Source organism: Tachypleus tridentatus, chromosome 13, assembly GCF_004210375.1.
Source record: "Tachypleus tridentatus isolate NWPU-2018 chromosome 13, ASM421037v1, whole genome shotgun sequence".
Lineage (NCBI taxonomy): Eukaryota > Metazoa > Arthropoda > Merostomata > Xiphosura > Limulidae > Tachypleus > Tachypleus tridentatus.
Genome location: NC_134837.1, coordinates 131045714 through 131060101, shown reverse-complemented (window position 1 = coordinate 131060101; position 14388 = coordinate 131045714). Strand labels below are relative to the sequence as shown.

The 14388-nt window shown below is 30.7% G+C and overlaps 1 protein-coding gene and 1 long non-coding RNA gene across 12 annotated transcripts in view; one reads left to right on the top strand and one right to left on the bottom strand.

Moving 5' to 3' along the window:
- LOC143236622 (multidrug resistance-associated protein 1-like) overlaps positions 1-14388 on the bottom strand; it is an 88806-nt gene that overhangs the window by 70002 nt on the left and 4416 nt on the right. For 6 of the 11 annotated variants that reach the window (XM_076474948.1, XM_076474950.1, XM_076474954.1 and 3 more), the window contains exons 2-7: positions 12528-12704; positions 8077-8202; positions 7454-7591; positions 5612-5731; positions 1387-1448; positions 126-257 (exon numbers count right to left, since the gene is read on the bottom strand). In XM_076474948.1, coding sequence (XP_076331063.1) covers positions 126-257; positions 1387-1448; positions 5612-5731; positions 7454-7591; positions 8077-8202; positions 12528-12704 — 755 coding nt within the window. Of the gene's footprint in view, positions 1-125; positions 258-1386; positions 1449-5611; positions 5732-7453; positions 7592-8076; positions 8203-8480; positions 8535-9048; positions 9197-12527; positions 12705-14388 lie in introns of those variants that run through there. The other 5 variants (XM_076474955.1, XM_076474956.1, XM_076474957.1 and 2 more) reach the window with 5 other exon arrangements.
- On the top strand, positions 10338-12521 carry LOC143236624 (uncharacterized). Its single transcript, XR_013019628.1, has 3 exons — positions 10338-10666; positions 11154-11417; positions 11996-12521. It is a non-coding gene; the product is annotated as an uncharacterized LOC143236624 (long non-coding RNA).

Genomic DNA, 14388 nt, shown 5'->3' with positions numbered 1-14388 from the left:
TGTTGTTTTCCATAGTTTATGAATTTTTGACTAAACTTTATTTGTCTAGTTACTTTCATACCCAATTTTTTTATAATTTAACTATTTAATTACAAAGCTTTTCCTTAACCAAAACAGGAACTTACTGGTTAATTTTTAACAACTCCTTGGTCCAGTACTTGTCTAGTTGTGGCCATGTAGTTTCTGCTTTGTACGCTTTACTCAAAGGTGGCATGTCTTCCAGTACAAGAGGTCTTTTAAAACCTTTGTAGACTATGCTAATAGTGAGTAGTGATAAATGTTCAATAAGATTAAATATGTTTTTAATTTACTATTTTTTTCCTTTAGTTTTAGAATTCCCTTATGTATAACATGTAAAATTACTTCAAAGTTTAGATAATTCAGTAAAGATACATTCTATATAATACAGTAAAAATTATTTTAGTACACTAAATCTGATATGTAAAACATAGAATATTCTATCTGTTTCCAGGCAGATTCACATTGCACAGAAGATTTTAAGTTTAAAGCTTTATACATTTTGAAACCATAGTTCTTGAATATTGCACATTACTCTACTTTACATATTCACTTATAGATATAGAGAAAATCAAAATATAACCCAATGAAAATAACTCATTATCATGCATATAATTTAAGTAATCAATTCAACAAGTGAGCACTGAAAAATTTTATGATACTAAAGAACTTGGAGAATTATTCTTAAAGAAAGTTATTTACATAACAATTATTATTTTAAATGAAAACTTATTACATGAATATGTTTGAAAAATATGTATATGATGAGATTCATGCAAAATGTTTCCAGAAATCCCCTGCTGCATCCTAAACTAACTTCATAAAATTTCAAGCAAGTTTCTCACTCCTGAACAAAAACATTATCCATCCCTACACTTCATGCACATGCAGTCTTCTAATCTAGCACTGTTCTACATTATACTTGTTTTAACAGAAGAAAAAGTAATGCAATGTTTTAAATATCATTATCACAATTTCTGTTTTGTTAAGTATTTCAGTATTATTATCTAATTAGCAAAATAACTTTACTTAAAATATAATAAAAAACAGCTTGAAAATAGTACTGCATGTTTAACAATCATGTGTAAATGTATTTTACTTTCAATAAACTGTTGATTCTGTTTCACTTTGAAAATTATCACTGTTAAGGCTTAATTAAGAAATACTTGTAAGTTCATAAATTTAAATATAAATGGTAATAACTATAATAATACATAAAAATAAACATGAACATCAGAATCTCCAAACTGTAGTCTTCTACTACCAAACTAATTTATCTTTACTGACCTTCCAGCAATAATATTTACCCGAATAAACATCACTACTTAAAAAAATAAAACTATTTTCCTTTTATAAGATGCTACTCACCTAAAAATCCATGAAAAGGTGAGCCATGACAAAAATGACTGATCTTCGAATCGAGGGAAATCCTTACCATGTGAACACAAATACACATCAAATGTAAAATTATGCAATGTTTTTCAACTACACGTTATATGTAAAAATGTTTCAGCATTTTGCCTCTTAATTTATTATTCCATAACAATCAATTAACACATTCAGAACAATACTGTTAAGCCACCTGCTACCTCTTCATTTGGAATGTATTTAACCAACTCAGGTACTTAAATATAAGTAGCAAAAGTGAATTACAGCTGAGACTACTCATGAACTTTTTTTAAGATATTAATTATAAGCTTATATATATACATATATATATAACAAAAATTTCCCAAAGATACATGAATGGTTTATATAACTTGACTTGAATTTCAGAAATGTCCATTAAAGTCAGTGTATTCAAAAGTGAAAAGAGAGTGCATTACATGAAAGTAAAAATAATTTTTATAAAATACATGTTATTTAATAATTAAAGATAAAAAAAGAAGAAAAGGTTCAACGAATTTTGAGTAATAATTACTGACCACTGTTCTGTAATGACAAATGTGCAGGTGAATAATATTGGACATACAAATACGTATCAACAGGTGTTCATAAAATACAGAAAATCTCACATCAGAAGTATGAAAGAAAAACTCATAGTTATGATTATAAAGAGAGCAATTATAAAAAACTGAAAAAGACAGCTGATAGAAATAACTTATTAATACTAGAATATTCACAAAATATAATACAAAACACAGTATTTGTGACCAATAAAAAACAATCAACTATATATTCACATTCCAAAAGATAGCATACATTTGTAATATCATATGGTGAAATGTACAGAGAGATACTGTTGTAAGATATATATTTCTAAAGTTGTAATTTATTTTTTTAGCAAGATAGAAATGTAGATTTCTGATGATGTGGAATTTAGTTTATATTAGGCATAGAAATATCTAGACTAAAGTCCCCCGCTGGTACAGCAGTAAGTCTATGGATTTACAACTCTAAACTCAGGGGTTCAATTCCTCTCAGTGGACTCAGTAGATAGCTCAATGTGGCTTTACTATAAGAAAACACACACACTTTAGAACAGGGGTGGGCAACTTATTTTTATAGTGGCCACAACTGTGACTAATGAAATTTTCAATCTTACCTTTTTTAACAATTTGAGGAAATAGGGAAGTAAATCATTCCAAGACTTTTTCTCTACTTAACCATCTTACATTTGCAAAATCAGTAAGATCATCAAAAGTACAGTCATTGCTTTTCTTCAAAAACTCAACAAACTGTTGATGGATGAGAGAGCTTCCACTTCTAATATAATTCAAAATTTTACAACAATATCCATCAAATTTTTCAATTCATCACTTTTAAACATCTGAGTATGTAAATTTTCCTGATGCAAAGTGCAATTGAAAAATGGCTGCATGGGCTTCACATTATTTTCAATTAGATACTGCTTCAAAAGAGAAACAAATCGTAATTTTGCCCCAGTCATTGCAGAAGCGCCATCTGTTGTGAACCAGTTTTTTTTAAATCCAGATTGAATTTGTCTGACATTTCAAGAAATTTTTCAAAGATGTTTTTTCCACATGTTTAATCTCGTAATCCACAAACACCAAGCATTTCTTTCCTCACTTGAAGGTCTGAAGTTACATATCAAACCCAAAATATCAACTATGTAGCATCACTAACATCTACTGACTCATCTAGTGCTAAAGAAAAATACAAACAGTCTTTTAGTTCTTCAAGCAACTGATTTTTTTATGTCTTTCACTAACTCTAGCATTCTGCAGACAATTATTCTTCAACTTAATTCAAATTACTTACCTTCTGAAGAATATCATCTTTTATTTTTGAATCATAATTCTCCAAAGAGTTTCAATGACCACAATCAATATTTCTTTTACTAGTTCAGCATCAGAAAATGATTTCTTTTTCGAGCTAGAATTCAAGCTACTTTATAACTAGCTAACGTAACTAGTTCTATCAATGATAAAAATCTTTGTAAGCCTCAATTTTGTTAATGAAGTTGTGCTTTCAGACGGCTAAATTCATTCATATACGATTTTTGCTATCAACTGGAAATTTTACATCAAATTCGTTGTGAAAATTGTTAAAGTGTTGCTTAAGGTTGTATACTTTATCATACCTAAAACCTTTGTCACACAAAAGACACACTGATTTATTATTTGCTTCAATCACTGCAAATTTCAACTCACAACTTTCATTAAATTCTCGTTTCATGTGTTTCCAGTCACATGCCATCCTCTTTTCAGCAGTAATTCTAGAATGAATTAAATTGTCTTTATTTTCTGAGTGTTCACTGTCATCTGGACAATTTTAATTTTATTATTATCGTCTTCTTCATATTATGGGATTAAAAACAAAATATATTTAAACACTTGACAGTTGCACAATAAAAATATGTTTGCAAGCACATGCAAAACAATGCACACTATATAACAAACATCTCAACCAGACTGACATCACAAAATAGGCAGAGTCTGTGGCAGTGATGATGTGAGTCAGTGCAGTTGCTGATTACCAAATTTGCAATAAAAAATAAATGATGGAAAAAGTTTATTCCTAAGCTTGCCACAATTGTGTTATCCACTGGCCAATTGTGGCCATGGAGTTCCACACCTCTGCTCTAGAATAAGTGTAGGTAATGAATACAAAGTTATGTAAAGTATCAAGTTTGTTTGTTTTGAATTTTGTGCAAAGCTACACAAGGGCTATCTGCACTGAAGTATCAAGTTACCTGAAAGTTTAGTTAAAATTTAGTTGAGTTTTAATGGAATTACTGCATTTCTTGTACTATCAAGTCCAAGCAATGTTTTTAGAGAGATAATATCATTTGTAAACATAGATCTAAACAATCTACAACAATTTAAAAATAGTTTAAGTCATATATTCATTTAAAGGTGAAAATAAGTTAATTTGGTCTCATTAAATAGACTGGACATGAATTACTATTAACTGATAATTTAAAATAGCACACAAAGAAAGAAAAACATTCCAATAATATAAATGACAAATTTGATATTCAAGTGATTTCACAGTCAAGTACATAATTTACAAATTACCAATTTGAGGACTGGTTAAAAGAAACATTGATTGTCAAACTAATACCAAGATTTGCAGATACAATGATCATGATATCTGTTGGCACAAGATTCATATTAATCTTGTATATAGAGTAAAGCAGTCTGTTTCAGCATTTGTCTATTTCCCTGTTTGCAGCAGTCACTTCCTGCACTGAATTTTGACACACTGACAAAGTTCAACATTCACTTTTGAAATGACAGGAGAACAAATGTGAATACTGTAGATACCAAATTTTATTTCACAAACAGGATATTCTACAATAAATTGTTAGGAATTAATCATACTGTTATTCACATTCTAAAATATGATGTAACGTGAAGAATAAAAATGTAGATTTGCCATGTGTTATTGTTGAGCAGCTCTTAGCATGGCTGAAATGCTCAATAATTACTTTTCTTGGTGGGTGATATATAAATAGCTCACAGCTTTAGGTCTGAGTGAAACTAAAAGTGTAACACAACTAAGCTTTCTAAAGTCCATGAAATAATTTAAATTTATGGATTAACTTAGACTTTTTGTGACACTAGAGACAAGGACTGTTACTTGTTACCAGTTAAGCAGTATTTACAACAATAAAATGTTATATGCTTAACAGCAACAGAACATTTACATTAAGTTAGAAATAAAAACAGAAGATTTAAAAAAATATATAAAAAAAAACTAGTTAGGATCACTGAAATTATTATAAGTAATGCCAAAGCTAAGTTACTTTCTAACTAATGTAGCCCACAAAAAGTAAAATAAAATAAATATTAAGCAAAGAATATACAAATCTGACAAAAGATTAAAAAACTAGCAACTTATATGGCAACTTAAAAATTAAATAAAATCATTCAAAAAAGGAACTACATTAGTGAAAATAGGCTGACGCTTTTCTCTCTTTTCATTTACTTTCAATTTTTACAAAACTTCATGTTATTCAAAAGCATTTTTTTCAGTTTTATTGTATAAGGAAATAACAACCTATTTATCATGAGTCTCCCTAACAATCATGTCAATAAATGCTCAACTAAAACTTGTACATAAACAGCACCAAAACAGAAAGTATCAACGGCATGACAGGCAGTTACAGTTAAATATATTATTTTACCTTTTTACTCTTCTTCACATATGATCTGTCAGTGAAGGATGACAGACACAACTGGGAAAATACAAGAGGGAAGTAGATCATTTCTATTTTATAGTGGAAAGTCTGTATCTCTACATATTCCTGAAAATATAAACACAACTTTTGATCATTCCATTCAATACTACCACTTAACCTATTTGTAATGGAAAAAATTACTTTAGATAATAATATTAGTATGGTCAAAACTGTAAATAATAGTGCCCAGTTCTCTTTTGAATAAGGTGCCTCAGAATTGCTTATGTCATTTTATCTTAGAAGACCCATGTTAACTTCATTTCATTTCTTTCTTGTAAACGTACAACAATAGTTCAAACCAATAATAGCAACAATCAGAGAAACTGTATACCTGAGCCCCATTGTTCCTTTCCAAGATTCCACATCCTGATATTGGATGACATAAAATTTCACTTTTGAACACTCAGAGAATCTTTCTCAGATGCAGAATACTCAATGACCTGTATAATTTTTGTAGTATGATAGAGAGTCTCAACTTAAATCAGTCCATAAAATATGGTAGAAATCTAACAGCACTTTACACAGTTATAAAACCAAAACTGTGAAACTGCCGTATTTTCCCATTACAAAAAAAAACATGCTTCAAGGTTATAGATCTGGACTAAATCTGGAGAAGACTGTTCCATAATGACTTCTTATCTTGTGAAACATTTCATATATATTGGTTTATTTGGTTTGACATTGCACAAATAAACTTAGACACCCTCACCCACATGGTACCAACTAGAATACCCTCACGAAAAATTTAATTCTTATACCCATGCAAAAACAATCTACTGTTGTACTCAGTCAAATTTTCTTAAGAGTAATAGACTGTTAAATTAATATAAACCAGTGTTAGTTATAATTGTTGATTCATTTATTCAAAATGCAAATTAAAAAATGAAAAATTACTGTTAAAACATTTCAAAGTAAATAAATTATAAAAGCATTTTGTTAATATGCTAGTAGACCATGTTTGATGTTTCTTGACATACTGATGGAAAATATATCTGAGAAATGAAAAACTCTTTCTGATAACAATTGTTTATAATACAACACAGAGTAGAATGAAATTTCAAAAGCAACAATCTTCTATATAAAATAGGTTTTAAAAATTGAAAATATGTATTCAGAACTACACAAAAACTTTGTATCATTTTCACACCCATTTATGCTCTCACCCACTCTTTCATAATGCCTCAATTCCATGCTTACAGACAGTTCTACCAGCTGGTGTACTCATGTAAAGTTGGGCATAAAAAAAAAGACTATCATAATTAGCCTAATTATTCACAAAAACATGTTAAAAACTTTTCATATTCACTTAAAAATCTTATATTAAAAAAAACCTTATATTTGCATCATAAATGGCTCAAAAGTCAACAATGAAATGAAGGAAACAGAACAAAGGGCAGATGTATTTAATTAAAAACCTATCAAAATGCAAGTGTCTCATAGAAACTTATAACACAAAACCTTATAGTAACTACAGAATCAACATTAAACATACAAAGATGTTGACTTACAATGGGCATGTGTGCTACAAAAAAAGTTAATTATAAGAATTAAAAATCAACTTATTGTGCATTAACTACTTACATTAACTGATTCGTTTACTGTTCTAAAATATATACCTGAAACAATCTTATTAATCAAACATTTGTTAGTGTGAACTGCACAGAGCAGGAAGTAAGATGCACATAATACTTAAAAACAACTACAACTTATTAGCAACCAGCATCTGGCAAAAAAAAACACAATGTATTTACACAATTACTTCCTATTAAATAAAAGGTTCAGGTTTACCTCATAGAATACTTGATGTATCACAGATCTATAGGAAACAGCTCCACAAAGAGTTAGGAAAAACCAAAATGTTACAAATGTTCCTGATGACATTATCTGTTTTCTCTTTTCGTACAGCAGTAAATAACAAGCTAAAATCTACAAACATTGAGACACATAAATACAAAATTAATTATATGGTTAAATGAAATCACAACTAATTCTGGACTAATTTAAAAATTTAATGTCAAAAAGCACAATTATAAGAGTTAAGTAAACATAATCTGGTTATGCATGATTACCTTTATAAAAGTCATTTTATCGCTATGATCCTACTGTTACAGAATGTTCTTGATGCACGTGTTCACTATCTAATATTTTCTATTTTTTTAAAGGTCATGACACATATATGCAATTTCTGTCTGCCCAAGTGTTTCTTCCTTTTGCTCATCATAGAAGGTAACAAGAGGGCCAAATATTCTGGGACACAATCTTTGAGACCAAATTTTCTAACTCCTCAATTGTACATATCTTACATATTTTCACAAGGTACCATGTTTATTTTTGTTGAATAATTAATTAATAATATTACTAATGAATCAGTTAAGAAAGCTTGATGAATAAAATATAGAATAAACACTTACAAAGGTTAAAGATTCCACACAATTTGAACACATATGGGCAACAGGTATTCCATTATCTTCTACATACAGCTTTATAGATGCACCTGTTTCTACTGAGCTCAATCCAAAAAGAAGTAAATTTGCAACCTGTTTAAATAAAAATTATATTTATCACACAACTATGACTTTTACATGCAATTTCTATACATGAAATAAAAGTAAATCAACGATATAATCATGAGCATCTGCAAGAAGGGGCAAAAGTGGGAATTTATCCCACTTAAATGTCTCAAAAATTTGAATGTATTATGATGTAAACTTAGCATGTTATTTAAACTATGTATTCTAAGTAATTTTTATTAAAATTGTAAATTTGTGTTTGTGCTTAAGCACACATAACATATTATTTTAGTTTGCTAACTTACCCTGTAAAAGCTGATCCTCTACATGTATGTTTTGCTCCCCTCTTGAACGTTTTTCTGTGAGTGCCCGTGAATAGAGCAGAAACGATTTTCAATTTAAAAAAATTACGTATTTTACCTCAATCTCACATTTCAATGGTTATTTGCATTTTTTTCTAAATTAAACATGTAATTATAGGTATATACACATATCAAACAAACTATAAATACTTCTAAGTTATAAAGAATTTCCCAAATATTTGAAACATGTTAGATAAAACAGATATCCTGGGCCACAAATTATTTGATCAAATCTACATATATATATTTTTAGCCCACAATGCCATCCGCCGGTGGGAGAAGTAAGTCTGTGGACTCGTAACCGTAACTGAATTTCCTGCACTAGACACAGCAGATAGCTAATGTGATTTTGCCATAAAAAATCCCAAGACGCCTGAAAAAAATTCACATATCTTATTTTGCTTGCTAATTGCAATGATGAATTTAAATGGTGTTAGTAGTAGAATATGGGAGTTTATATGCAGTGAACGCTTGAAAAGTGATTTCAGAGTTAAAAACAATTAACATTTACCTGGTTATCCTACTCGTAAAATGGTGAGACTATAATCAACGACTCGCCATTACGACTTCATCGAAGCAATCAAGGCTTAATCGATTTAGGCTTAAACTGGTTTGCAATTTTCTTGTTTACCCCGATGAAGCCGTTATGACAAAACGTTGGCTTACATAATACTAAATTTGTTTTAGTAATACGTCGTTTTTCATTTCTACCTTTAACAATGCACTCCCATATAAATTGCTCAGTTCTGTTTGACAGAACGCAACATTCACGAGTAAAACCTTGAGCTTTTTATCAACATGTAAAACGTATTATATGTTATAATAAGTATGGCATTTGTTTCACTTCGTTATTAAAAAGACAAGTAAGCGAATTTAAACAAGGAGTATTATTCTTGCATTTGGCTGATAAATTAGAAGATATGTAGATAGTGTATCTGACTGTACACCGCGTTCGGTTTCCACAAAAGTTTATTTATTTGTCCTTGACATAGCATAGCCTTTTGTTTTCCTTTATTCGTTGTTTTTACAGAATGCAGACATACCATGTGTTTTCAACTCTCTTATTTTAATGTTCTCCAATGGTACAACGGTAAGTCTACGGATTTACTATGCTAAAATCAAGGGTTCAATTCCCCTCGGTAAAGTCAGTAGATAGGCCGATGTGGCCTTACTACAAGAAAACATACAGACTTTTATTTTAATGCAAATGTTGTTTTCTCAAATTTGTTCTTTTATTTTAACTCCATGCATTATTTATATAATATATGACCAAGCAAATCACTTAGTTTATTTCTCTATAATAACCTTTGTTTCTTTATTATTCTGTTGAGATAAAATATGTTTTGTCCGTGAACAATTTGGATGTATTACCTCACATCATGCGAGAACTACCAAATACCCACAAAACATTTGCAGTCAAATTAGTATCTCTATTGAAACGGTTTTTCTTTTTAAAAGGGGATTTCTAGTTATTCGTTCAAAATCAAAACTTCTTACTCTAGAAAAAGCTTTATGTGCAAAAACAAGTACAGAAAGTATAATGAATATTGTTATATATCTACTTTAATACTGATTTTTGTTTCCGTTAAATAAATATTTAGAAATGCTGGTTATTTACACTGTTATATGTCTATTGAGAAATTCCCGCCTATTCATTGCAGTTGTAGATTCTCAAATACAAGTATCAACTATGCGTGTATGTAAATACTGGTGACTGCCAGTATTATTGCCAAACGCACTTTCAACAACTTCGCTTATGTCTATAAACCCACGCGCCAAGAAACTGTTTATATTGTTGGTTTGCTACAGTCGGTATACTATAAACCTAGGAAACTATAACTGTGATCAGCAATTATTAAAGCGGAAAACTAAAGATATATGGCCAGGAATGTTTATAGATTTCGAACATTACAAATCACCTAATTTCAACGGATTAACATCGGAAGTTAGTGTTTTTACGAAGACATTTTATAACTTCAGCGCTAAAAAACTCACGTGTAATCAGCGACAGCTACCAGCTCCCCGTTAAGCGAATTGTATCTATATCAACTCAGAATTAATTCACTTCTTTTGAATGTCGCTAAGATGACAAGGAAGTTCTACACTGGATAGAAGACTCAATACTGTTTGTAAGTTTGTAAAACTTTTGTATATAAATCATTATTTATAATAACTAGTATTAAAAATTGTATTATTGTTTTCATATGAAAATATATTTGTTTTAAGAAAGAAAACTGTCCATCAATCTTACTTGGGAAATATCATATATTTGATACACATCAACATTTAATTATTTTCTAAATCCAAATAACAATTTACTTCAGTTTCAGGCTATTTGCAATCGTAATATATAATATAATAACTTGGAGGATCATCCGATATAACTTATAATATGTAACAGACCATAAATATATTTTTTTATAGCATTATGACTTGTTTATTATTATAGAATATGAAAGTATAATTGGGAACTTTTCTTTCGAGTAGAAATAGCATTCGATGTGTTCAGTGTTATTAAAAGGATAAAGACTACTTGTCCATGAAAACTGCTTATTATAATTTCAGAATCTATCATTAAAGAAAACAGCTTCCTGACTACCAGTCTCTTTCCATTAGATCCCCTTCGCACCAAATATGCTCGCCATTTCAGCCGTGGGGCGTTATAATGTGATGGTCAATCCCATTATTTGTTGGTAAAAGAGTAGCCCGAGAACTGGCGGTGGGTGGTGATGACTATCTGCTTTCCCTCTAGTCTTACACTGCTAAATTAGGAACGGTTAGCGCAGATAACCCACCATGAGTATCAAAACGTGATTTCTGGTGGCATAAATCCAGAAACATACTGCTGAACCACTTGAGAGATGAAGGGGCAATTTTCAAGTAAAAATATTTTTAAATGTTTGATACTTGTGTTAACATAACCCTTTATGTAAAACCTTGTTAAATGCTTTCTGAAAATTCTTAAATATCAAATCTATACCTTAATCCTCATCTGTGTAAGCAGTAAAGTCTTCAAAGAATCTAAAAAAAAATTGTTTGCATTGTTTGTCGAAGATTGATATCAGCTATTCCTTCTTTAAAAGTTTTTCTTTACTTGTTTTTAATACAGAGTTTCAATAGACATAGAAAGGTTGTATTGATAACCAAGTTCTAAATACAGTGAGGTTCCAATTGTAATATTTATTATTTATATTTGATTGGCTGGTGTTTCCTGCTTCACCATGTACTTAAGATTTTTAAAGGGACACCAAATGTCTGTAAAAGAACTAACTTTAGGGGGTAATAATAACATTGTCTACACTGCAAGTATGTATTTTTTTAAATTACTGCTAGTTAACAGCACTTATAAAAATGTACACACTCTTTGAGACTATGCTACCTCTAGTGAATTTGGTTGACACCATTGTTCTGGTTTTTGAGTTATCATGTATTAAAAAAGACGTTGTTAAAACAACCAGGTTTCTAGCAGCAGAAGTCTGTAGATGTACCTCTCAGTAGAAGACAATAAAAAAAGAAGCAGAAGAAAGAAGAAGAAGAAATTCAAACTTTTTGCTGTGGTGTTTACAGAAATTCTCAGAACTTGTGATTTAGTCATGATATAAATAATGTTATAACAGGTAATACTGTACAGTTTTTTAACATTATGACAACTTGTTGAGGAAATATTTAAAATGCCATTTTGATGAGCAATCTGTACCATCCCTACATAGGCAGTGCTACCTACCACCTATCTGATATTGACCAAACTCTGCTGTCAACAATGGACATGCCGTCTTTATCACACTGTTTTGTCCAGAGTACAAACATTCTGTGATTTACATATTACACAAACTCTACTGTTAACAATGTGTATATCATTTTTTACACACAGTTTTATTAAAAGTACAAATAATTTGAAACTCTCCTGTCAGAAGAATTATTATGGAAATTTGTAATGTCAAGTTTTGTAAGTTTTACTGTTTTGGTTTTATAATCATACAAATAACTTACAAATTTCACTATATTCAGTAAGGTCCACGGAGGGTTCCAATCCTTCATATGTCTGGTTCTGAAGAGCTCCACTGGAACAGCCAGCCACAGAAAGCCACAAGGTACATATATAAGAATAGTCTGTTGGAAACATGGCGTTAAATCTGGCCAGTCTGTGTACCACGATGTCTGGAGATCCTACAATATATTACGGAACTCTTATTTAGAAATCTGATGTTGGGAAATACGGGAAACATAACAAAATTCGTACAAAAGTGTATGACAAATCTTGGTTTTTAATAACATTGAAGTTGGCTCTCATATGTGATGAGAAGGTTAGAGTTTGGAATTTATGGATTGGTCCTAATATTATAACGCCCCCACGGCTAAACTAGCGAGCATGTTTACTGTAACGAGGATGCGAACCCGCGACCCTTAGATTACGAGTCCAGCGTTCTAACCACCTGGCCTTATCGGGTCACATCGTATTAGAATTTAATAAATAATATGTAGGCTTTTAAACAATAATGTCAAATCAAGGTATATGAAAAACTGTTAAAAAAAACAACAGAAAAACCTAAAGACAAAAAATTTAATTTCCCTCACGTCCTACAACAAAAGTTCGCAAGAGTAATTAAATGTACTCAGTAAGCAATTAAATAACAAATCACATTAGTGATATTATCATTAATGAAAAGCTTATCAATATACCACTTCAACAATGAATAAAGTAGCAAATTACAATACTATAACCCGACATTAATATAGGTAGATTTGTTTGTTTTGATTCTGCACAAAGCTACACGAATTATCTTTACTAGCCGTCCATAATTTAGCAGTGTAAGACTAGAGGGAAACAGATAGTCGTTACCACCCACCGCTGACTCTTGAGCTACTATTTTACCAACGAATAGTGGAAGTGACCTCCACAATATAACGCCCCCACAGCTGAAACGGCGAGCATGTTTGGTGTGACAGGGATTCAAAGCCGTGGCCCTTAGACTGCGAGTCGAGCGCCCTAACCACATGATCATGCTAGGCCTTAAAACAAGCGAAGAGGTTACCCCTACATTGTGAAACATTGAGGTTTTATAAATAAAGGACCTTTTAACAAAATAGTGTATCTCAGAATGGTTGTTATGGTTATTAATTATTATTTCACGCTCGTGCATTCCTAACGAAACTAATAAACTTAAATCAAAAATCATCAATAGAAGAAATGACATTTATTTTATTCAACAGTGCAGAGAAGAAAACTAATCCATAATTTTGTGAAGATAAAACTATCGAAGAACTTTACCCAGTGTACAAACATTATCCATAATTTACATAAAAAAAACTACCATGTTAAACTCGAAATATAAAGAACTAAATGACCTACAGAAACAAAAAAATAATGTAGACTATCAACTGGCCTACTGCATTTAACCAGACATTTATGGACTCATACAACGTAACATCATTCAACTCAGTAGCAAGAACGATAAAACAAGAAGGTCCGCCACAACAAGAAACAAGATAAATTAAGGTGCTGACAACAAAAAAGACGCCATAACGACGAACCACCAACAAACTTCGTAATTAACAGGTACGACCAACAATGAAGCAATGAAGAAATATATTTACTCAACAAAGGACTCAACTTCGCAGTAACACCTAGAAATATTCCATCCATCGAAATGAAAGCGTGCCTGGAAGACCTAGCTAGAAGACTGGTGATCCACTCTAGACAAACCAAAAACACCAACGAAACAACGAAAAACAACCACTATAAAGAAGACAAATTCGATAATGATTCTACCGGCAATCAACAACCTATCTTTCCAGGTAAAACCGAAAACATCTATTTTCCTGAAACACCTCAAAACAGCATCTTAAACAA